The sequence below is a fragment of the Ammodytes marinus genome, assembly GCF_949987685.1.
Source record: "Ammodytes marinus genome assembly, chromosome: 14".
NCBI classification, from domain to species: domain Eukaryota; kingdom Metazoa; phylum Chordata; class Actinopteri; order Uranoscopiformes; family Ammodytidae; genus Ammodytes; species Ammodytes marinus.
Window position 1 is genome coordinate 5,603,486 of NC_137218.1, and position 22,689 is coordinate 5,626,174.

The 22,689-nt window shown below is 37.8% G+C and overlaps 1 protein-coding gene across 1 annotated transcript in view; it reads right to left on the reverse strand.

The window, feature by feature from the left end:
- Window positions 1-83: 83 nt before the first annotated feature.
- Window positions 84-22,689, reverse strand: part of LOC307260316 (F-BAR and double SH3 domains protein 2-like) — a 38,750-nt gene continuing 16,144 nt past the window's right edge. The window contains exons 5-20 of the mRNA XM_080040526.1: window positions 21,962-22,106; window positions 20,228-20,361; window positions 18,970-19,024; window positions 18,508-18,636; window positions 16,330-16,452; window positions 14,036-14,131; window positions 10,144-10,260; window positions 8,847-8,945; window positions 8,021-8,173; window positions 7,376-7,510; window positions 6,906-6,989; window positions 6,430-6,616; window positions 5,065-5,288; window positions 3,639-3,849; window positions 3,160-3,224; window positions 84-2,818 (exon numbers count right to left, since the gene is read on the reverse strand). Coding sequence (XP_079896652.1) covers window positions 2,735-2,818; window positions 3,160-3,224; window positions 3,639-3,849; window positions 5,065-5,288; window positions 6,430-6,616; window positions 6,906-6,989; window positions 7,376-7,510; window positions 8,021-8,173; window positions 8,847-8,945; window positions 10,144-10,260; window positions 14,036-14,131; window positions 16,330-16,452; window positions 18,508-18,636; window positions 18,970-19,024; window positions 20,228-20,361; window positions 21,962-22,106 — 2,041 coding nt within the window. The 3' untranslated portion in view covers window positions 84-2,734. The remainder of the gene's footprint in view (window positions 2,819-3,159; window positions 3,225-3,638; window positions 3,850-5,064; window positions 5,289-6,429; window positions 6,617-6,905; window positions 6,990-7,375; window positions 7,511-8,020; window positions 8,174-8,846; window positions 8,946-10,143; window positions 10,261-14,035; window positions 14,132-16,329; window positions 16,453-18,507; window positions 18,637-18,969; window positions 19,025-20,227; window positions 20,362-21,961; window positions 22,107-22,689) is intronic.

Here is a 22,689-nt window from a genome sequence, read left to right on the forward strand (position 1 = left end):
TAAAAGGACAGTTCAAACAGAAACATCATAAAATCAGAGTCTTGTTTTGTTATTCTTTTAAGCTATCTTTATTTCACATTTATTTGTACACAATAAATACAGATAAACATCCACTGGTGTGTAAATGTGACAACGCTTTACGTGGCGTAAAAACGACGTGGGCAAGTTTGTCGCTGAATTTTTTCTCAGATTCAGACTTATTAATTAACATTGAATCAGAAAGGACCAGTAGCAAGTTTAAACAACAACGAAAAATTCTGTCGGGAAAAAGAGACTTCAGTTCAGTCTATTGCTTTCAATATTTTTTTTTTCCTATTTTAATACAACAGGGTAAATGCAAACTTCAAAAATAAGTTTGATGTCATTTAAATCTCAAGGAGATCAACAAGTACAGCGACTTGGCCGACGGATATCCCTTTTCCTCTGATCAAATTCAACTAAAGGCTTTCAATACATTTTTTTCCCCATTAAATTCTAATAAAAACAAATAAAAAAATGAAAATAAAATAAACAAATAAAAGTGTGCTATTATTTGTACAGATATCCATCTCCAAGCTCTCTGTAAACTATCGGTATTTTTTTTTATATATAAACAATACGATCAAAATATCACATCTCAATCAAAAAGACACTACAAATGGCTATTTAAGGCTAAATAACAATAACGCAAGAGCCAATAAAAGGAAATAATTCATACCAATATAGCTGGTAAACAAAAACAAAACAAAAAAACGTCAAACAACGTATAGCATCCACAATACTGAGAAGGAATAAGAAGACATCAAAAAGTGCTTCACTATGACAGTATACTTTTTTTTTTTTTTCCTATTATTTTATTAATTCTTTTAATTGGACAGCTAGCAGCTCAGGATGGTTTCCTTTTCCTCCCCTACAAAATAAAAGGCATGTTTTTAAACTGCAACATTACCTCAGTGTAAACTGTCACCAACTGCAACAAACAAAACCCACCAGTTTAAAACCTTTAAACTGGCAGCATTAGTGTCAAAATAACAATTATCTATCTGTATTTTACAACACAAGAAAAACAAAAAAATTAACTATGTATGTTCGCGCTACATTTTTCCCTTATTTCTGAGCATTTTGTGCAAAGAAAAACTAAAATATAACAAGCAGGGATTTAAACAGTTATCCATCATAATAACAAAACAAACAAAAAAGTAAAAGGATCCATTATTTATTTATTTATGTTTTTAAATCAGACAACTTTTCTAGGAGATTCTCCCTAACTCACATAACAATCACTCAACTATAAAATTGCCACTTTTCCCTTTTTGTGTTAGCGCAGCTCGGAGGACCAGCCCCGTCGCTGCCGCTGGAGTTATCGATCGAACGTGGAGACAACCAGACATTTGGTTTGTGTAGAAGAAGAAGACAGCGCCGGGAAGGATTCATGTTTGCATAGACGAGCATCCAATTGTGAAAAAAATAAAAATATCTCGACAGCTCAACAACATATTGTGACGGAAACGAAGGTGATAAAAAGATTATTAATAATATATTAATAATGGGATTTTTCTGATAATGTTTTGAGGAACGCTGCATTGAAGAAAATATGTTTTCTCATTATTATGACCAGGTTTTGAATTTTTTTTGCTAGCAAAGCCACCTGGGCTTCCATAACACCTCAGCTGTGCCATAGCCTGATTGTTCATGATATTCTAATTTTTCTTAGATGCACTTGTATATAGTTGGATAAGGTTTTTACTGAAAAAACTAAACGCTTTTTTTTTTTTTTAGAATTAGAATTAGATGAGATGATTGATAACCAATCTCTTGCCTGTAATATTAAGACACATCCGGTTAGCTTAGCTAAACAGAAAGACTGGAAACGAATAGAAACAGCTAGCCTGGCTCTTTTTATATATTTTACATTATTGTTTGTGTTTGTATTTAAGGCCTGGTCACATAATAAAGTTATTTTTTAAGGCCTGCACAGAAACATCTTTTTAAACTTTATCTACCATTTATCACTATATCACTTACTATGAGAGATAGCAAGGAACATAGATTGAATAACAACAGTGTGTGTGTTCGAAAATGGAAGATATTGACAGTCGATAATCTGCCAGTTATCAATTCATTTAGTCAGGACTGAAAAAGATTAATTTCCATGTAGAAAACGAACTATACAGACCAGAAGGGGTATAAAAATGACATAATTAGTCAATCAGGGTTAGTGAGTGTGAGAACATGAGAGTAACGTTAAAGGTGGAATCAGTGATTCTGGAGAACGCTCGTTGTCAAAATCACTTTGTCATAAACAGTGCATATCTCCTCACGATCCACTACCTGTCTGTACTGTGTGTGCACTGAAAAAAAAAATCCAGTGTTAATACACAGCCTAGGCTTTTTAAACTCACACAGTACAGACAGGTAGCAGATCATAAGGAGATTTTCACTCATTTTGATAACAAGCATTCCACAGAATCACTGACTCCATCTTTAAGAGAAAGGCACAGTATTCCTCCACACACACACACACACACACACACTGACCCGCTGAGGTGTTGTGTGAAATGACAAAGAGTTGAAGAAGTGTCGAGTGACTCCGGGGCCTCCAGGCGTCTTCATGGGCGTTTAAGGTTCCATGGTTTAGTTGTTATTTTTTTCCTTTGGGATTTGCGTTCAGAGGCATTTAGAGCCTCTAGAATCCCAGCTGGTTTTAAACAGAGTTGTTGTTACTTTATTCTGCGTCACCTCCAGGGCGTCGGCTTCACACCAGCGTGATCTCCACCTCGTCACGACGCTTGACCTGCCCGCGAGGATGCTGCTTCGGGGGCGGAGGGGCCGCGCGCACCTGGGAACATACAGCAAGGGTTCAATCAAAATACAACTAAAGACAAACTGTAGCACCAGCACAACAGATTAATATGTGATATAAAAGGACAACATGAATGGTCCAATCAATGTGTTTTAATGTCTTTATTCTCCATTGTATACGTTCAATTTTATTGGGCCCCCTCTGAAAAGCTTTGATTAGCATATTTGGGGTTCCCCATTTTTCGCGCGTCCTGCATTGCTATAAAGTGTATCAGGAAATTTCTTCAATGATATGATAATGACGAGTTTTAAGTCTAGTGCGTCCCTGGCAACTACACACAAACACACACAGAGAGAGATAAAACTGTGTTCACTCACCGGTCGAATGGAGCCAGAGCTGCTGTCTGGGTATTTGGGAGGTTGAGGTGAACCTTGGGTCGGACCTGAAGAGAGAAAAGGACACAGAATACCATCACCGACTGATTCATTAGTAACTTTACAGAACAGCTGAGGTCACACTTGAAGCTATATTGCGTAACTTTTTCATATAAATGAATGTCAGTTAGATTCAAGTCGTTTTAAAATGAGTTTACACAGAATTGATTAAGCTCCACAAAACTCTCTCTGTACTTCTCAGTATGGAAGTGTTTACAAACTGGTGTCACGCCCTGACACTGGCGCAGGAGCGTGAAAAAACATGGACGTACAGCAGAAGGTATAACATCTATGGGCAATCACCGAAGGCTTTATATCATGTAGATGCACCCAGAGTGTTGTTGTAATAACTCAGGATTCCTCATGGGTACGACAGAAATTACGCACTATAGCTTTAATACAAAGGAAACAGGAGGTCTTACTTTGAAAGGGGCTTTTGTGCGGGGCTGGCGGCGGCCTGTGATGCCCGTTGTGATAGGAGGGCGGTCGGCCAATGGGAGAGGCCGAGGCGGAGCAGGGGCTGGACAGAGGGCTGGAGGTGGTGGGCGTCTGCAGGGGGCTGCTGTGGAGCGGCCCGGGCTGGAAGGGGCTACGAGGGGAACCACTGCTCTGCGCCAAGGGGGACGGGGACGCCTGGAAGACAGCGGGACAAGGAAATATATGAAACTACAAAATGACAGTGACAGTTCTCAATACTGGCCGTTTGTCTCATTTGTTAATGGAAATAATTTTAATTTTTCACCCTTTTAAAAAAAATCAACAGAGTCTTTGAGTTTATCGAAGGATTGATTTGTGTACGAGGAAGGAAGCTCAAGCACCTTATTGTTGTTAGTTTTTAGTGGTTTATTATTTTATTTATTTTTTATTTTGTAAAAAAATTAAATAAAAATTACAGTGACTAACTCCGGGTGCGTGACAGCTGTAATTGTTGCCGTGCACTGGCCTCGTTTGGCGAATCGGAGAATCAATTGATGGAGACTCTCAGAGCAGAAATTCTGTCTTGGCCAGCCAAACTATTCTCAGAGCAATGCCAATTTGTTCCCACATTTAGGCAGTATTGCAAAGTGTTTCAGAAAAATAGATTTCTAAATACAACCCACCAACTATAACAAAGAATGCATTGTGCCACAACAACAACAACAACCCAATCTTAACATTATCAATATCTCAGATGCTGCAGAAAAAGTGGTGATGTTGAGATTAAACCATATTTGCCATAAAAATATTTTTTTAAGCACATGAGCATTGCCCACCTGTGCTATGACTTGCTACTACCCTGCACCTTACCTGTTATATGCTTTGTTAATTTATTGTGTTGTTGTTGTATCCATGTAATATGTGAAAAATTCAATAAAAACATTTGTACACAACAATTTTTTTTAAAAGTGGTAATGACGAGATAAAGCCATGTTTGCCATTAGAAACTTTTTTTCTTTATTTTTTTAAAGATATTTCTTTTATGTATTTTAACCTTTATTGACAGTTGAGAGGAGAGAGTATAGAGTGGAAATGGGGGAAGAGAGAGAGGGGGATGACATGCAGTCAAGGGCCACGGGTTGGACTCGAACCCTCGACCACTGTTACAAGGACTGAGTCTATATGGTCTTCTATTCTTTAAAGCCTAGCAGCATGAACCAACCTGTGCGCTGCCGTCTCTGTGTGCGTCTCCGTTCTCCCCTGTTATATGCTTTGTTTATTTATTGTTTATGTTTATTTAGTATTTGTATCCATGTAATATGTGGAAAATTCAATTCATTTTTTTTCATTTTAAATGGCGATGATGAGATAAAGCCATGATTGCCATAAGAATCTTTTCTCCTTGTTTAAAGCCTAGCAGTATTGACCCACCTGTGCGCTGCCGTCTCTGTGTGTGTCCCCGTTCTCCCCGGCCCCCGTCAGGTCTTCCACCAGCACAGCAGGAAAGACTCCGACCGTCCCGTTGAACTCTCCCTCCCAGAAGCCGTCGTCCTCGTGCGTCTCTCGGCTCAGGATGCGGATGATGGCGCCTTCGGGGAACGACAGCTCGTCTGACGTCTGGCCCGCATAGTCGTACAGCGCCTTCGCAAACGACACTGAAAAGAATAATGACAATAACAAACCATTTAGCATTTTTCTTAAAGGTGCTACAAGGAAATAAAATATTTTTAAATACTTTTAAATATTTCTGAAACAGTCTCATTTCCCTCTAATGATCATGAAATACATGTAACAGAAAACAAGACCATCAGCGCAAAGAATGCTATTTTTATATAGTTTTTCTTAATGCCTTTGTCATGGCTACGCTCACCTAGGAACAACAGCTGGCGTAGTAAAAACACTACCGCTTTACTCCAAAGGAGGTGCAAGAATCAACAAAAACTGAAAGTTCCTCGGAGCAGCTTTAACAATGTTAACAAAATACTTAAAACAATTGTAACAGGACTAGGCAGATAAAATGAAAACAGGACATTAACAGAGGAATTAAAAACAGTATAAATAAAATCAGATAAATGTGAATAGATGTGTTGGTGATAAGCAGCGTGTTGAACTAATTGTAGAAGGTGGAGGAGCCCTGGCTGATGCCTGTGTAAAATGCCTAAGAGCAGTCAAGGCCAGAATAAATACATTAAGCATGTTTAAAGGCCTACTTCACCGGTTTGAATATGAAGGTGTATTGAATTCTGAGATCCTATGTAGTATAAATGTGCAAAAAAAATTGAAATTGGTTCATCCTAGCCTGAGAAAAGGCCGAAAGAGTGTTTTTTTTTAACCCTATATTAATCTTACTGTGACATCACAGTAAGATAAATATAGGGTTAAAAAAAAACCTTACTTTGTAAATATTACTGTGATTTCTCCTACTGTGACATCACAGTAATATTTACAAAGTAATTTTTTTTTTAACCCTATATTTATCTTACTGTGATGTCACAGTAAGATTAATATAGGGTTAAAAAAAACACTCTTTCTGCCTTTTCTCAGGCTAGGATGAACTGATTTTTTTTTTTTTTGCACATTTATACTACATAGGATCTCAGAATTCAATACACCTTCATATTCAAACCGGTGAAGTAGGCCTTTAACCTTTTGTAGGTCTGCAAAAACTAAAATGATCTAATTTTAGAAAAAGAAAAAGAGATAAGTACACACGAGAACATGGTGAGAAATGTGACATAACTTATAAAATATCAGGGTAATAAGCATTGGTTTAGTGTAGATGACCCTGTCCCTCACCACTTGCATCCCCGTTGACAGAGCCTAGTGTTGGGAGTTCCATCTCTGGTTCAGTGGAGTTACTGGAGGAGTGAGATCGAGCGTCCAGAGCAGCGAGCGCCTGTAACATACTCAGCAGGCTGTTGGAGGACGGCAGCTGAAGGTACTTCTCTGGGACGTAGCCCACCGCACCGCTACGGTTTCTGGCCTGGAAGAAGAAGAAGAAAAAATATATATGTAAACTTAAGATGTCAACTGGAGGGAAATACACATATTATTACAACAAAAACACAGAAAAGTCAAATGGTAGTTTAGTTTGTCTTTGGTCTGAAAACAATGTACACAAAGCGCAGAATTAGATCATGGTTAATTTTAGCATTGATTCAAAATCTAAAATACGATTTAATACAAGGAAGCAATCTACAAATAAATGCATTAAAATAATTTTGCCAAAAAACTCGGAAATCTATGAATTTAAAAACGCAGCTCTACTGTACCTTGACCCAATCCTCCATGTCTCCGTCATCAATGACCTCCAGGATTTCCTGTTCCTCGATGGTCAGTTCATCAGGCTGACACGACTGGAAACAAGGAAACAGTTTAAAGATTAAAATAAGATCAAACAACGACTGAGTAAGGTTTAAAAAAAAAAAAACATAACAGACAAACACTCATCTCATCCAATGTCAACAGTTGTGGAATGTAACTACAAGGGATGTCAGGTTCGTAAAAAAAATTCTGACAGAGAACTAACGCTCATTAACCATGTCGTTAAACGACAAGATTACAGATAGGGGTGTGAGTGAGAGACTGTCTGTCTGTCTGTCTGTCTGTCTGTCTGTCTGTCTGTCTGTCTGTCTGTCTGTCTGTCTGTCTGTCTGTCTGTCTGTCTGTCTGTCTGTCTGTCTGTCTGTCTGTCTGTCTGTCTGACTGACTGTGTGTGTGTGTGTGTGTGTGGTGCTGGTACCTTGTATGAGTAGAGGACTTTGCATGTGAGCGGATAGTTCTTCAAAGTGCTGGAGGGACTGGAGCTGCTGTCGTCCAGCACCTCTCCACTGTCCTCCATCTCCTCCTCGTCCTCCCGGTCCAGATCAGCTGTCCCCTAAACAAACATGGCCGAACATCACGTTACAATGAGTCACATGGTTGGATAATATGTGCTCTTAAAATCAGGGTTCATATGGCGTCTAAGAGTAACATTCAAGAACTTTTCCAGCACTTCACATAAAGTGGAAGCCATTGAAGAAAAGATAATACAATTTTTTTTATCAACTTAATTGTTTAAAACAAATTAATAACACAAAAACTAAACAGACAGTTATTATTGACGATCCCTATGTCAGTCTGGTCAATGTGGATTTCAAGCACATTTAAAACAAGCATTTTCCAAACTTTCCAGACTCAAACCCTCTAACCCAGTTTATCTTTAATTGATATGAATATTTTATTTTATGGTAAATGTGGCCTTGCTGTTTTATTTGTCTTGAAGAATGCAAAATGTTATTCCTGTTGAGAATGTATAAAAAAAAAAAAAAAAAAAAAAAAGTAAATAAAGTTTTTTTTAAAGAATAAAAAGTCAAACATAATGTTTATAATGCGTAGGTGTCCGTACAGAGAGTGAAGGATCATGGGTATTGAGGTTGTTCCAGCGTTCGTTCTCCAGTTCCTCCATCACGTGGTTCATGGCGCTCTTCAGCCACGTCTCCACGGCAACACCGGCCTGACGCAGGAGGTCCAGACGGGCTTCAGCTTTCACCTTCACCGTCTGACAGGAAATATGATATAGTAAATAAACCTTCACACCGTCAAATACAAAGAAATCTAACTCGACATGAGCGTAGTCAAAGTTAGAACTGGGTTAGAAATCTAGTCATTTTAACTGCACCTCATCTCAGAAGGCTTTTTTTTTTTTACTACATTTTAGCGTCAGTAATATTTTTCAAATTAAATGTTTTCATGTAACTCTAAATGTGCTGATTTTGAATTAGATTTTTAGCTTATAATACTTTGTATACTTTTACATGAGCAAGGTTTTGAAAGGCAGGACTTTTAATGCTGCAGTGTGGTTTAGAAGAACTCTTTCTCAATTATTAGGATCTGAATAGTTCTTCCACTCCTGGCCAGTAGGGGGAGTACTGGAGCCACTTTCAGTAATTGGACACAGATAAGAGGAAAACAGAGAAATACACTTTTAACTTAATAACCAAACTGTGTCGGCCGCTCTAGTGGCGTAGTGGATAGAGCGCGTACCATATCGGCTCTGGTCTTCGTTGCAGTGGTCACGGGTTCAAATCCAACCCATGGACCTTTACTGCAGGTCATCCCCCCTCTCTGTCTGTCTCCCCATTTCTCTCACTCTGTACTATCCAATACAAGCTTGAAAAATGCCAAAAAATAATCTTTAAATATAAAATTAAAATAAACCAAACAGTGTTTACCTCTGCCCTCCGAAGGCTCTGCCGGGCCACCTCCATCTTTGTCTCCAGCTCACTGTTGATTTGCTCCGATGATTCCTGAGTCCCATATTCCTCCAGGGCCTAGGAGCACATCACAAGAGGAAAAAACATCTAATAACATCCCATTGAGAACAGCCGACACTTAGAAGTATCATCCACACCGTAAACTGAAATTCAAACAATAGTTAATTGAAGGCATTTGATCTGGTCCTTTCTTGTTTATTGGAAACAAAGGATTTAAAAGGTGCAGTCAGTGATTCTTGAGAACGCATGTTGTCAAGAACTATTTGTCAAAATCAGTGAATATCTCCTCACGGCTCGCTATCTGTCTAAAAAAACCTGATGTTAGTACACAGCATAGGCTCTGTTAACAAGCATGTAAACAAAGTAGGCCCACTGTAGCTAGCAACATGCTCATTTACAGAGTCTAGAATTTGTTTTAACAGTGGATCTTTTTCAGCACACACACAGTACGGTAGCAGGTAGCAGATCGTTAGGAGGTATTCCCTGTTTTTCCCAAAAAGTGATTATGAGAACAAGCATTCTCCAGAATCACTGACTCCGCCGTTAATTGGAGACATTTGATGGAGTAATTTCCTGTATTTGGGTATTTTTTCTGATATAATCTTTGGTTGATGGGAAAACACACATCACTTATAACTTATCTATTATTTCATCACTACTTGACTTTCACAATAAAATGAGGATACGGTTGAGTTAACGGGAAGTGATGAAATCTTATCCAGTGTTTTTATTGCTTCAACATTTTCCTTCATAGTCAATGATTTTATGATCTTACAGTTGCTTATCAACGACCGACATCGTTGCTTCACACTAAAGGACAAATTACAGTTTTAGTTTTTAGGATTAAGATATGTGTTGGACATTAACAGGTAGTGTAACTCAATGACAACAGACACAATATGAAGTAGAATCAAGTCTTTTCAAGGTTAAGTGACTGGAAGAAATTCAACAACAGTATGGACTGGATCTTAAATATCTTTCTCTATTTTACATTTCATAACTTGTGATTTTAAATGTTTCTGAATACCCGGAGTTCCTTATTATTTCCACTTTGTTTAAATTAAAGTACTAGAGATTTTCAATGTGGTCTCAGACTTTTAAATCCCAGTGTACATGTTAACATTCAGCATGACCTACACTTCCAATATGTGGTTATGTCAATCATACATTTACATTAATAAATATGAGAAAAACCTTTTTTATATATTACAAATAATAAAAAACATTTCTGTTCATGAGTGTATCTGGTCCTCACCCTCTGTGTGTGGATGATGCTCTTGTATTCTCGGGCGACGCGACTCGACCATTTCCTCGCCTCTTTATCCAAACTCTGCTCCTCCGCCATTCCATTCTCCTTCTCCAACTGCAAAACCTAAAAACACACAGAGAGAGATGAACAGATTGAGACTATAGCAGTGGATTAACCAAGGTAACATTTAGTATGGTCCATTTATCCCTTTTTTGTGTTTTATTACTGCATTTACTTTTCGTTTAGTGTTTTTTTTACTTGTGAAGCACTTTGTAGCTGTAAGTTTTAAAAGTAAAAGTGCTCAGTAGTGTCTGGGAGAATGAAATTGCTTGAAAAGTCAAATCAAATCAATCTTATTTTTATAAAGTAGCCCAATTTCACAAATAGTCTTCTGTCCGTACACAAGTCGTTTGTTGTAAGGCCAACATAACTGTAAATTACCTCACGTCACATAGAAACACAAGTCATTTCTTCCAAATATAAAATCTTGCTTAATGCAATGAGCCAGCAGACGAACTTTAACTATGAGGAGCTTGTGGTTTCCAGTAAGTAAAGAAGCACCAGTGTAAGTTATGTGTAGCATTTCTGTTCTCTTTACATCGGCCTAGTTTAAAAATACACATACGTAGGACTCGCGCTGAAGTAGAGCATTTGTCGGATCATCACCATAGTTAATTTAGGTAAATGTAACTGGCTACATTAAGGTAGTTAATCATCATACAAGAAAAAAAAAATCTTTATAAAAAGGGAATAATTCATATATAGGCCTGCTGTACATTTATGAACCAAATAACCCCAGAAAGCCCAAACCCAGCTGACACTAGAGGGAAGGGAGAAAAATGTGTTTACACAGAGAAATAGACTCTTTGCTCATGATGAAGGCATGTTGCTTGGTCACATCTAAACCTCACATCTCTTTAATTTAATTTAACTGTTTGAGATAAGACACCGCAGGCAAAAGCATTGTTTGTTTTAATGAAACACTGGTCAATTTTGAGATTTTTCTCTATTTTGCTTTCATTATCATCCATTAGCCTATTCACCTGCAGTAACTCGCTTTGAATACATTTAAGTTAAGATTTTATCACATGACAACAGCATTGTGTGTGTGTGTGTGTGTGTGTGTGTGTGTGTGTGTGTGTGTGTGTGTGTGTGTGTGTGTGTGTGTGTGTGAGTGAGTGAGCAAGCGTGTCTTTGAGTGTGTGTGAGTGTGTGTGTGTGTGTGTGTGTGTGTGTGTGTGTGTGTGTGTGTGTGTGTGTGTGTGTGTGTGTGTGTGTGTGTGTGTGTGTGTGTGTGTGTGTGTGCGTCTAGGGGAAAAGCTTAGGGGTTGGGTTGGGTTGGGTAGGGTAGGGAACTCACAATGCGTCCTTTTCACAGCTGTGCCGTCCACAGAGCCCGGGCCTAGCTGCCTAGCTCCCGCCCCTTACCGGATCCCTGTGTCTGGGGCAGTCCGTGTGTGTGTGTGGTTGTGTGGTTGTGTGTGTGTGTGTGTGTGTGTGTGTGTGTGTGTGTGTGTGTGTGTGTGTGTGTGGAGGGGAGGGGGGATGCTCCACCACTAATGTTTTCTTTAGGAACAGGCTGCCGCTTGTTTGACATCCAATGAAAACAACGCCGGCGTTTTTTGCAGTTTGAACAAATTGTCCAGTGTTGTCCAGTGCAAAGACGGACCGGCGGAGCTAGGCCAATGACTAGCAATGTAGCTCGGAAAGGGACGGGGTGTGTGTGGCATGAGATTTGTGTATTTATGTTATTTTAAATTGTATTTTTTATGTCTAATGTATTTTATCTTCTAACCCTCCTTCCCTCCCCTTGAGTGGCTTTTTTCGCTTATCAGGCCGCTATTGTTTTTTAAAAACTTGTTCTTAATGACTTGCTTTTATAAATAAAAGGTGAAAAAAAAATTAAAGGCTTATAATAAAATACTTTTGGACTGAATTTGACATTTATGAAGATATTTAGGGTTGGGTTTATTTTTCAAAAGGGCAAGAATTGCTATAAATGACCAGTAACGAGTGGAAAAGTGTCTGAAATAGATTGCAGTTCATGACACAATTTGGGAGACAGGAACAGCTGTTCAAAAGGTGCAATGTAGAACGGATTGCACTTGGGTTGGTTCCAATGACTTAGGGGGGAAGTGTAGTTTGATGCAAATTTAACACAATAAATTGTTGTATAGGGCTGCACAATTAATACAAATGTAATCAAAATCGCAATTTTCAAATAGCAGGAACTTGCAATATTTCTTAAAATGCCAAAAATTGCAATTGCAAAATCAGTCACAATAATTGCAATTAAATATTTTTTTTTAAATCGTGCAGCCCAATTTTTACATGAATTTTAAGTGTTTTGGTGTCCCGTGTTGCATTGGGTACTGATGGGAAACAATGAAATACAAAGAAGGAAGTACATTCTGAGTTATGGATTTATGATATTAGAAAGCTTATCAGACTTACATCACTTAACAGCTCTTTACGATACAACACCATGAGGAAGGTTTTTATAACTCTGGAAAGCTATCACAGCGGCCTCATTTGAAAAACAATTGTGCTCGAGTACGGTACAGAGCATTTTTGCCTAGTGTGAGAGCGCCCTAAATGTCCCACACACGATCATTTAACCCATTGATGACTATGGCAATCTAGGATGCATGTCCTTAATGCCTGAGGGTTTTCTGAAAAAATAGTACGAATTGTCAAGTCTACCAAAACCTTAATATCTAAGCCTGTGTAGCACATAGAAACATGAAATAAAATACATTTAAAAGTTAAGGTTCACAGGTTTTATTTAAACATGCTCCCTTAGCGCTTACAAACCAACAAATATTTCTAAAAATCGTCAAAATTAGATGAATTAGAAAATTATTAAATATTGTTAATAAATAGATGCATTGTGTTGTGTGATTTTCGTCAGTAGTCTATAGTAGACCTTGATTCTGCGCACCAAACGCCACTAACTGTTCTGTCGCCGACATAGCTGGCGTATTTTTTTTATTATTTTTTTTAATTTTTTTATTTTTTATTTTTTTGATTGACATGATTTTCGGCAAACCACACAACTTTTGGGTGGTCACGTGGTCTTAAAAAAATCAACAAAACCCACCTCATGTGTATTTGTACCAATGACAGTGCATTCTATGCTGGGAATGCCATGAAAATTAGATAAAGTAATAATGCTGCGCGACGCAGCATCAGGCAGGAGAGCCAATGTGGCATCGCGCAGCAGCCGTCATCAATGGGTTAATATGACCCTAACCTATCAAGTCCACCAGGTAATGATCCACACATGAGGAAATACATTATGTATGCAAATGGTCAAAGTTCACTTCCTGGAGTGGATGATGAGGTCATTACTGAGGTTACTATGACGATCGGAAAATGATGCTTGGAAAATGATCTCAGTGCTAAGAGATCTGTTATAAAGACATGCGGTATATTTACAAATCCATGATACACAACAAGTCAGTAAAATGCTCAATCACTAATAATAAGTCGGACTTATCTGTTGGGCAGAATAATCTTTTTCTCCTCCCAACTCTGTCACTGAAAGAAATCTTAAATTATGAATGACTTCCTCAAGATATCGGTTTCTTGTGTTTGAGTTTTGTGGAGCCCAAAATAGTCCAGTTGTTAACAAAAAAAATTATAATTGTACATCTGCAAAATGTACAATAAACTTTAGATAATAAACTAAGATTTAAAAATCGTTTCCTCTGTGGACTGAAAATCGAAACTAAAATTTACTAAGAAGTTTTTTTTCGGCCTTTCTGCTTCCATGTTTAAATGACGTCTGGGGACCATAGTAAAGTCATAAAAAGACCAAAAAAAAGAAAATAAAGAAGGAAGACACACACCACCATTGTGTGCTACTGTAATAAAGTAATAAACTGTCTGTAATTACCGTATCGGTGTCGATGGGCGTGAACACAAACTCTGGCGCTGGCTGAAACATGACGTTCTTCTGTACAAACAGCTGCTGGTGGAAGTCCTGCAGTATCTATGTGTATGTATGTAAGGAAAAAGATGAACCACATATTGGTTAGTATTTAGTGAGATCAAACAATAAACTTTGTATGCTAGTTATATATTGCTTTAACACAGCTCTGCCATAACTCTATGTGAACGCATAAAAAAAAAAAAAAAAAAAAATGTTTTTTCGGGTTCGAGTTTTTTTTAATACCTTCTTGAGACATGTATGCATGTACAGCTCCAGAAAAAAATAAGAGACCAGTCTGGATTTTTCTTAATCTTCATCTCTACATAACTTATTGAAAATGTTCTTAATGACAAAAATTGTATTGGAATTTGGTAGAGATGTTGTCAGTAGTTTATATTATAAAACCAAAATGATCATTCTACTCAAAAAGATGCCTCTTAATAGTAAAACGAGAGACACTGAACATTTTGAGTGGCCTCTTAATTTTTTCCAGAGCTGTATGTTTCACATATGGCAGTCAGTGTATGTGTCATATCTTAAGGCTCTTCTGATAAAAGCGTAAGAAAATAAAGTGCCTTGAAATGCTAACCCAATCAAATGAAATCAAAACAGTAACATTATCATACAAATGCTTCTAATCATTGCTTTAAAAACATCACAGAGTTGTTATATGGCTCCCAGTAGACCAGTAGAACCATATTTGTTTATGCTGCACGAGGAAATAGGTCTTTAAACTATATTTAGACCACAAAACAGAACATATAACAACAGCATTTATGAATATTTATCTAGTCAAATCAAAATGTCACATTACATAAAGCTCACACACACACACACACACACACACACACACACACACACACACACACACACACACACACACACACACACACACACACACACACACACACACACACACACACACACACACACACACACACACACACACACACACACACACACACACACACACACACACACACACACACACCACAGTCTGTTTGAGGGGAGTTTTGTTTACACAGGAAGCACATGGGCTGAAATGTGAGCGCTGTTGAAAACCACATCACCCACGGTTACCTCCCTGATGGTTCCTTCATATTCTGGACTGAGAAGGAACAACACACAACTGCAGTTACCACGGCAAGTTGAGCTGAAGCAATGTAACCGAGGACAACCAGGTAACTCAAACCTGCCAATCACTTAGCAGCCAATGAGGCAGTGGAATCACAAAGACACTGATGCCATGTCCACACGAATACCCACATTTAAAAAAAAAAAAAAAAAAAAAAAATGTTTTTGTTCGTTTGCCGAAAAATTCCCATACACACAAAGGTGTTTTAGAATAGTTCTCCATACACACAACAATATAATTCTATATTTCACTATGATATCAGACAGCCCTATACTGGACCAGACCATCTTAAACCTTGCTAACCTCGTCTCGTCGTAGTCATAAAAATATCAGATCCGACTCGGTAATGATTGACACTCAATATTGAACAACTCAGATCAGGATCGAAGCCAAATTCTTCTGTAGCCAATCATTCTTGATTAGGACGTCCCTGTGAAAGGTGCAAAGGTGTATAACTGGTTGTCCAATAGGTTTGGGAGACTATATAAACGTATGAAGTACACTGTTTGTTTGTTTTTACCTTTATTTATACAGGTAAATCTCACTGAGACCGGAGACTCTTTTGTAAGGGAGAGCTTCGTTGGTTTTTCCGAGCGAATATTCGTTCCAGAAAAACACACCATCAAAAACAACATTAAAAAAAATTAATTTTATTTTTATTTTTTTAAATAAAAAAATAAATAAAAAAAAACTTTAATAATCCCTATATACTCCCTGGAACCGATTTTGACAGTATCTGCATATTTTGTTGAAGATTTACGCGCTCGGAGGTGAAGTAATGGATGCGCTATGACACTTAGTGATGTAATATCCTCCTAAATGAGCAATACTACTACAACAATATTACTAACTTTTATATCCAAATATAAAATTATTTGATGACATTATATTGCAGTACTAGCTTCTTGCAAAAAAATGTTTTGAAAAAAAATAATAATAATTATATAAAAAAAAATTATAATACTAAAAAAAATCCGAATACTAATTTAAGCTCCGAATACTAATTTTCCGAACGAGTATCCGAATATTCGAATAATTCGGGCCAGCCCTACCATTCACACACACATTCATACTCCGATAGCAGGCTAACTATCGACATTCACACGGGTTTGGGAGGACTTACCCCATTTGAGCTGTTCAGGAGCTGGTTGAAGGTGTTGTGAACGGCCTGGTAGGATTCCAGCTCAGTCTGACACAGAGAGCCCAGGTAATCCTTCACCTGCTCGTAGATTTTTCCATCTAACACCTGCAGACACAGACAAAAATACAGTTAAAGTTTTTTCTCCTTCTTTTTATTCCACTAACACAAGCAATACAGTTTAAGTATACAGTGAGTTAACATCTATGTACCATCATCCAAGATTTCACACATTAAGGTGAGTCTGCGATTCTCGAGAATGCTTGTTGTCGAAATCAGTGAATATCTCCTCACGATCATCTACCTGACTGTACTGTGTGTGCGCTAAAAAGAATCTGGTGTTATTACTAGAGGTGGGCATAGATTAATTTTTTTAATCTAGATTAATCTAGATTAATTTTGAAATTAATCTAGATTAATCTAGATTAAAATGTCTCATTTGAATTCATTCATAATATGTGTGTGCTCCTAAATAATGACTCAAAGTAAGTCTTTGAGAACGTGTTTCTCAAGCCAGGTGGCGCATCAGACCAGGGGCTCATCTCCTGTTTCCAACATGCATCACAAACTGCTTGAGGAAGCTGTTCTACTATGATAATTGGTGATGAAAATAAATAATGTTCAACAAGATGTACTTGTGTTTACAAACTGTTTATTCAGTTAAACATGAACTTTGAACTGTAGGCCATAAGAGGTAACGATGAATTGTTTAGGGCTGCAACTAACGATTATTTCAATAATCGATTAATCGGTCGATTATTTTTTCGATTAATCGATGAATCGGATAAAAAAAATAAACATTTGTAAATGCTGCATCTTTATTCAAAAACTGAACATTACTTCAAATTCACAGTGCACACTGAAGTGTCAAAACACCAGGTTATTGCTCCAACGTCCCGGAACTATTAAAAGTAATATTAAATGATAAAAAATTAATAATAAACTTAACTGGGATAACACAAAAAAAAACATACAATGTATGATATACATTTATACAGTATAAGGGATGTCCATGGTAAACCAGTCAACCGATAATATTTTTAACCGGTAAATACTAACGGTTAAAAAAATTAAATCATCTTAATTTCTCTCAGATGACAGGAGAGTTAATTTGTATTGATATTGATACCATTTTCAAGACTCCTTAACGATCCAAGTCTTTATTGATATCAAAATTGATAATTTTCTATTATTTTGTTGAAATAGAACTTGTATTATTGCTTTAATTGCAGATATGATCATAGCTCTAGATAGGACATTAAACAGGTCATAATTCCATTCCATCTTTACTATCTATTTTATCTTGCTGGGAAAACAAGTTTCGCCAAAATCTCAAATTTCTTTTTTTTTGTGTTGCATTTGAACACATCAATCATATTACTGAGCCGGCCTGAACACATCACAGTTGACATGTTTGCTACTTTTTTTAAGCTAACTAGCTTTATATCCTTCCGATTTTAACATGGATTTAAAATCTGGATCACTATTTTTAACTGACGGGACTTTCTACACCGTTCGGTTGTATGATTACTGCCGCTGCATTGAATGACTGTTGATGCGCCGATGCCGATTCTCCGAGCACGTCTGCACACCGTCTGCAGCAGCAGCTGACAGAGTTTTTTTGGACTAGACGGATACTGAGTTGATGGAGTTTTTTTTAACCCAAAGAAAGCAAAGGTACAACACTTTTATATAGGCCTGCAGTCCAGTGTTAGATATGACCAAAATACAAGCTGTGGCCGCTCACACTATAGCTTTCCCGCACGTGAAGCGAGCCTTCACGTGCGGAAGGGGGTTCACCCCGACGGCGAACAGCATCTCCCCTGAGCCGAACAGGAGGTGGAATTAAGAGATTAACGGCGATATTTTTTTTATCGCCCGATAAGAGTCTGGCGTTAACGCAGCCGTTAACGCCGTTATCGGCCCACCACTAGTTATTACACAGCCTAGGCTTTGTAAACTGGCATTTTGATACAGCTACAGTGGGCCCCCTTTGTTAACATACCAGTTTATAGAGCCTAGGCTGTCTATTAACATACCAGATTTTTTTCAGTGCACACACAGTACTGACAGGAAGCGGACCATGAAGAGATATTCACTGATTTTAACAACAAGCGTTCTCCAGAATCACTGACAGCACCTTTAAGGAGAGCAGGTCCTCACCTTGATGCAGTCGGTGAGGTCCGTGTCGTAGTAGCGTAGCTGGTGAGCGTTAGCTGCTGCTAGCGATAGAAGGTAATCGTTTCTGGCGTGGGTCGATTTGGAGTTACACTCGCTCCTCTTGGCTTTAAGCTGCAAAGTCAAAGTTAAGTTTTTATTTTTTTCATTTCATAATGTTTAGTTTAACTTAGCATTTAACTTAGCATTGATATTTACAAAATAGCCGAGTGACAAATTACAAACTTACACAAATTAGAACATTACGTTGATAAAATGTCAATAAAATCACTTAAAGTTACTAATATAACAAAGTGTCAAGAATAAAGCAAGTCAATCAATTAAAACAAGCACATTTGGAAGTGAAATAGGATGAAATAAAAAGTTTAAATTGGCCAAAGGATACAAATGAGGACATCTTTAGACAAATTATGAATCAGTTTTTATCTGTATGTAAAGATGTTTTACCTTCACACTCGCTCTCTGGAGACTGGATCTGGACTGGAAGAGACTGAGCTTAGACCTGAACACAACACAAGAGGCAAATGGTGAATGGACTTGACTTACATAGCGCTTTAAGGCCAATTTTCTCAGCCCCAAAGCGCTTTACATTTCTTACCACATTCACCCATTGACACACACACACTCATACACCGATAGCAGTACCGAGGCATTTTGTTTACCTTCTAAACTATTAGAGGGAAACATTTCCTGACTGTCTTTGTTTTTAAATCTGGTGTTAATACACAGCTTAGGCTCTGTAAACTTGTATGTAAACAGAGTGGACCCACTGTAGCTAGCAACATAGCTGTTTACAGATCCAAGGCTTTGTATCAACACTGGAAACTTTTTTTCCAGCACACACACAGTACGGACAGGTAGCGGATCGTGAGGAGATATTCACTGATTTTGACAACAAGTGTTCTCCAGAATCACTGACTACACCTTAAACAACAGGCCAGAATAAATCATGTAGTTGTTGTAGTACTAGAACAAGACCCAATCCAGCTGCTAAGTCTTTCTAACATCAGAACTTCACCTCGGATGCCTCAGCTCTATAATAAACTTTCCTGATGGGCAGAAAAATGTCTGAAATGTGGTGAGTCTGTGTGCCAGCAGCAGCAGCGGTGGATATCGTGCCAGGACAAAGTGTTGAGAATGAGGGAGAGAAGAAGAGACCATTCCTAGAGCCGGAATGTTAATAGTTCATTGGGCTGAAACTCACAGATATTATTTTCATGATTGATTAGACAGCTGATTATTGTATGAAAGTTCTCCTCCCCTGAAAGAATGTGTTTTGCTAGTTGTTCATTTGACTTTGATGTTTAAGCTTGACTGTGCAGAATGGCATATGCAGACTGAAGACTGTTTTCATATTTATTGGTATTATTACATCAATAAACAGTATAATTGTATTTTTGTTAATTTTTAAATATAAAAAAAAGGGAGAGTGTATTTATCAACATGAAATAAATGTGCCAGATTTTGCCATACAGGCTCATTTTAATCTGCAGTCCATAGCAAGTTGATGGCCTTTAAGAAAAAAACATTAAAAAGCAAAAAAAATAAAAAACACAACACATGATCATACCACAAGAACAAGAAGCTTTAAAGGAAATTGGTAAACAAAATGTGGAGGTAAATTCACTTTATCCACTTGCTTGTTAAACCAGTAAATATCACCAAAATAGTTCATCATAGACATTAGTAGAATTGTGTTTCATACTTTGCGTCTTGCTCGGCCTTCTCCCTGACGGCCTGGGCCATGGCTTCGGCCTCCTGGTATTTCTTTCTGCTTTTTGTCAAATCCTTCACAGAATCCTGCAGCTCGGCTTGAACCATCGTCAGCTGATCTATGCACTGTGAGGGACACACACACACACACACACACACACACACACACACACACACACACACACACACACACACACACACACACACACACACACACACACACACACACACACACACACACACACACACACACACACACACACACACACACACACACACACACACACACACACACACACACACACACACACACACACATTAAACTTTGCATTTATGCCAATTATGATTCCATGCAATTGCAATGCACCATTTCAAAAAAAATATGCAAATTAAAATTTCTCTTAACCATATCTGCTGAACACGTGGCTTGAATGATGTCATAGGGGCGTGTGGGACTCAGGAGCTAAAATTAAATCCCCTATAAAAGGTGAGTGCTGCAAACAGGAGCAGCATTGTAGGCTCCAGGCACCACAGAGCTTTCACCCTGAGTTCCAAATCACGCACACTCTTGCTTTTTACGAATCCAAATACTACAGCTGACTATAAAAAGTACAGTTTGCATGCAGTAGGCATATAATTGTAATATACTTTTACTTGTTTATTTCATCATAACATCGATACTTGATGTTGCCTCCTGCTTATATATCTATTTATATTGTGACGTAGCTTTTGCTGCACAGTCGATTGTGGGTAAAAATCGCTTCTGATTTCAACACTAAAAATCACGAACGAGCAAAGTATGGCATCCAGGTATTTTTCAGCATGCTGCATTTGACCACATGTATGGGAACACCCTTAACCATTTTCTACCATACTAAATAACAGGGAAGTATGGAACTCAACCCAAAACTTCATGATGAGGAAACTGGTCAAACCTAACAGTGCGGTCACTGGGTTGATAGCAGTCATTATGATAAAGAGGAACTGCTGTGACTTCTGCCCTCGTATAGCAGACTGTTTATTGCACATTGTTTATCAGTTTTACACACGTTGTTTAAATAAAGATCCGATGGAAATTATTTGAAGTGATCAGAGGACAAAGGACACTTGATTATCTACTAATAGGGCTCATCATTTTCTTATCATTATGACTATAAGGATCTCTGTTTCAGTTCCAATATCCACAGTTAAGATTCCGGAGAAAGTTGAGTCATTCAGACAGACATTCTGCAAGACAGTAACTCAAATGCATCATTAATTAAACATATTTAGTAGGTAGTATAAAGTTCCCAATGGAAATTATTTATCAGAGGACAAAGGACATGTGATTTCTACTAATTAAAGTCCAGACGTGATTCCAAACACTTTCTGTTACAGCTACAACTCCTCAAATATGTGTTTCTATCAGCCTGATCTGATTGCATTCAGTGATGATTTTTTTGTTCTTTATATTGTAAAACGTATGATTCTTGACTATTAACAGTTTCAGCAATTGTTTTTATTTTCTCTTACAATGTTTATTTTGACCATTATGCACCAAAATGAAAGAACATATCCTTAACTACACCAGTGTCGATGGAATAAGACAGACAGACAGACAGACAGACAGACAGACAGACAGACAGACAGACAGACAGACAGACAGACAGACAGACAGACAGACAGACAGATAGATAGAGGTGACTGTAACTTGAGCGAGGCAGTTACATTGACCTGTATTTATTACCTTCCTCAGCTGCTGTTCCTTCTGCAGTCTGAATGTCTTGGCCGGATCTCCAACTTGGACTTTGTAGTTTTCACAGGCGCTGATTCTAGACTGAGTGACCTGGACGGTTCCCTCCAGATAGGCCTTCCATACACAATACATGTTCCTACAGCAAACATAACAATACAATTAGATACTAAAAGACTCAGAGATGTTGCAGTCATCAGTGTATATCACAGTAAGTATAGAAGCCTTCATAAATCTATAATAGTACTACACATAGTATTTTAGCATTTTCAATCAGTCCCGGTTATAAAAATTTAAAAAGCAAGCCTACAACAAAAATATGAGATTTTTTTTTTTGCTGTGATGCTATAACCATTAAAATGAAGCTAGGGCTGCACGATCAAATGAAAATCGATATACTGTGTACACCCAGGACTCAATGCTAACTTTTTTTTTTTAAGTAACGGCAATATCCTTTGGCGACCTGTGGCATGCCATGGAATGTGCCCGTACTTCAGAATTTTGATAACATTTCATTCAATGTCTATAGTGTATAATCCGCAATAAATCTTGATTGCAACTAAAATATAAAAAAAAAATCTTCATTTTCAATTAGTCCCGGTTATTCGGAAAGAAGAAAATGTGCAGTGCATCCATATTTGAAGTTTATGAGAGACTTAAATCAATAAATCTTAGTGTGGGAAAACGCCTGGCGTATAAATAAGATCAAACATTGTGAACGC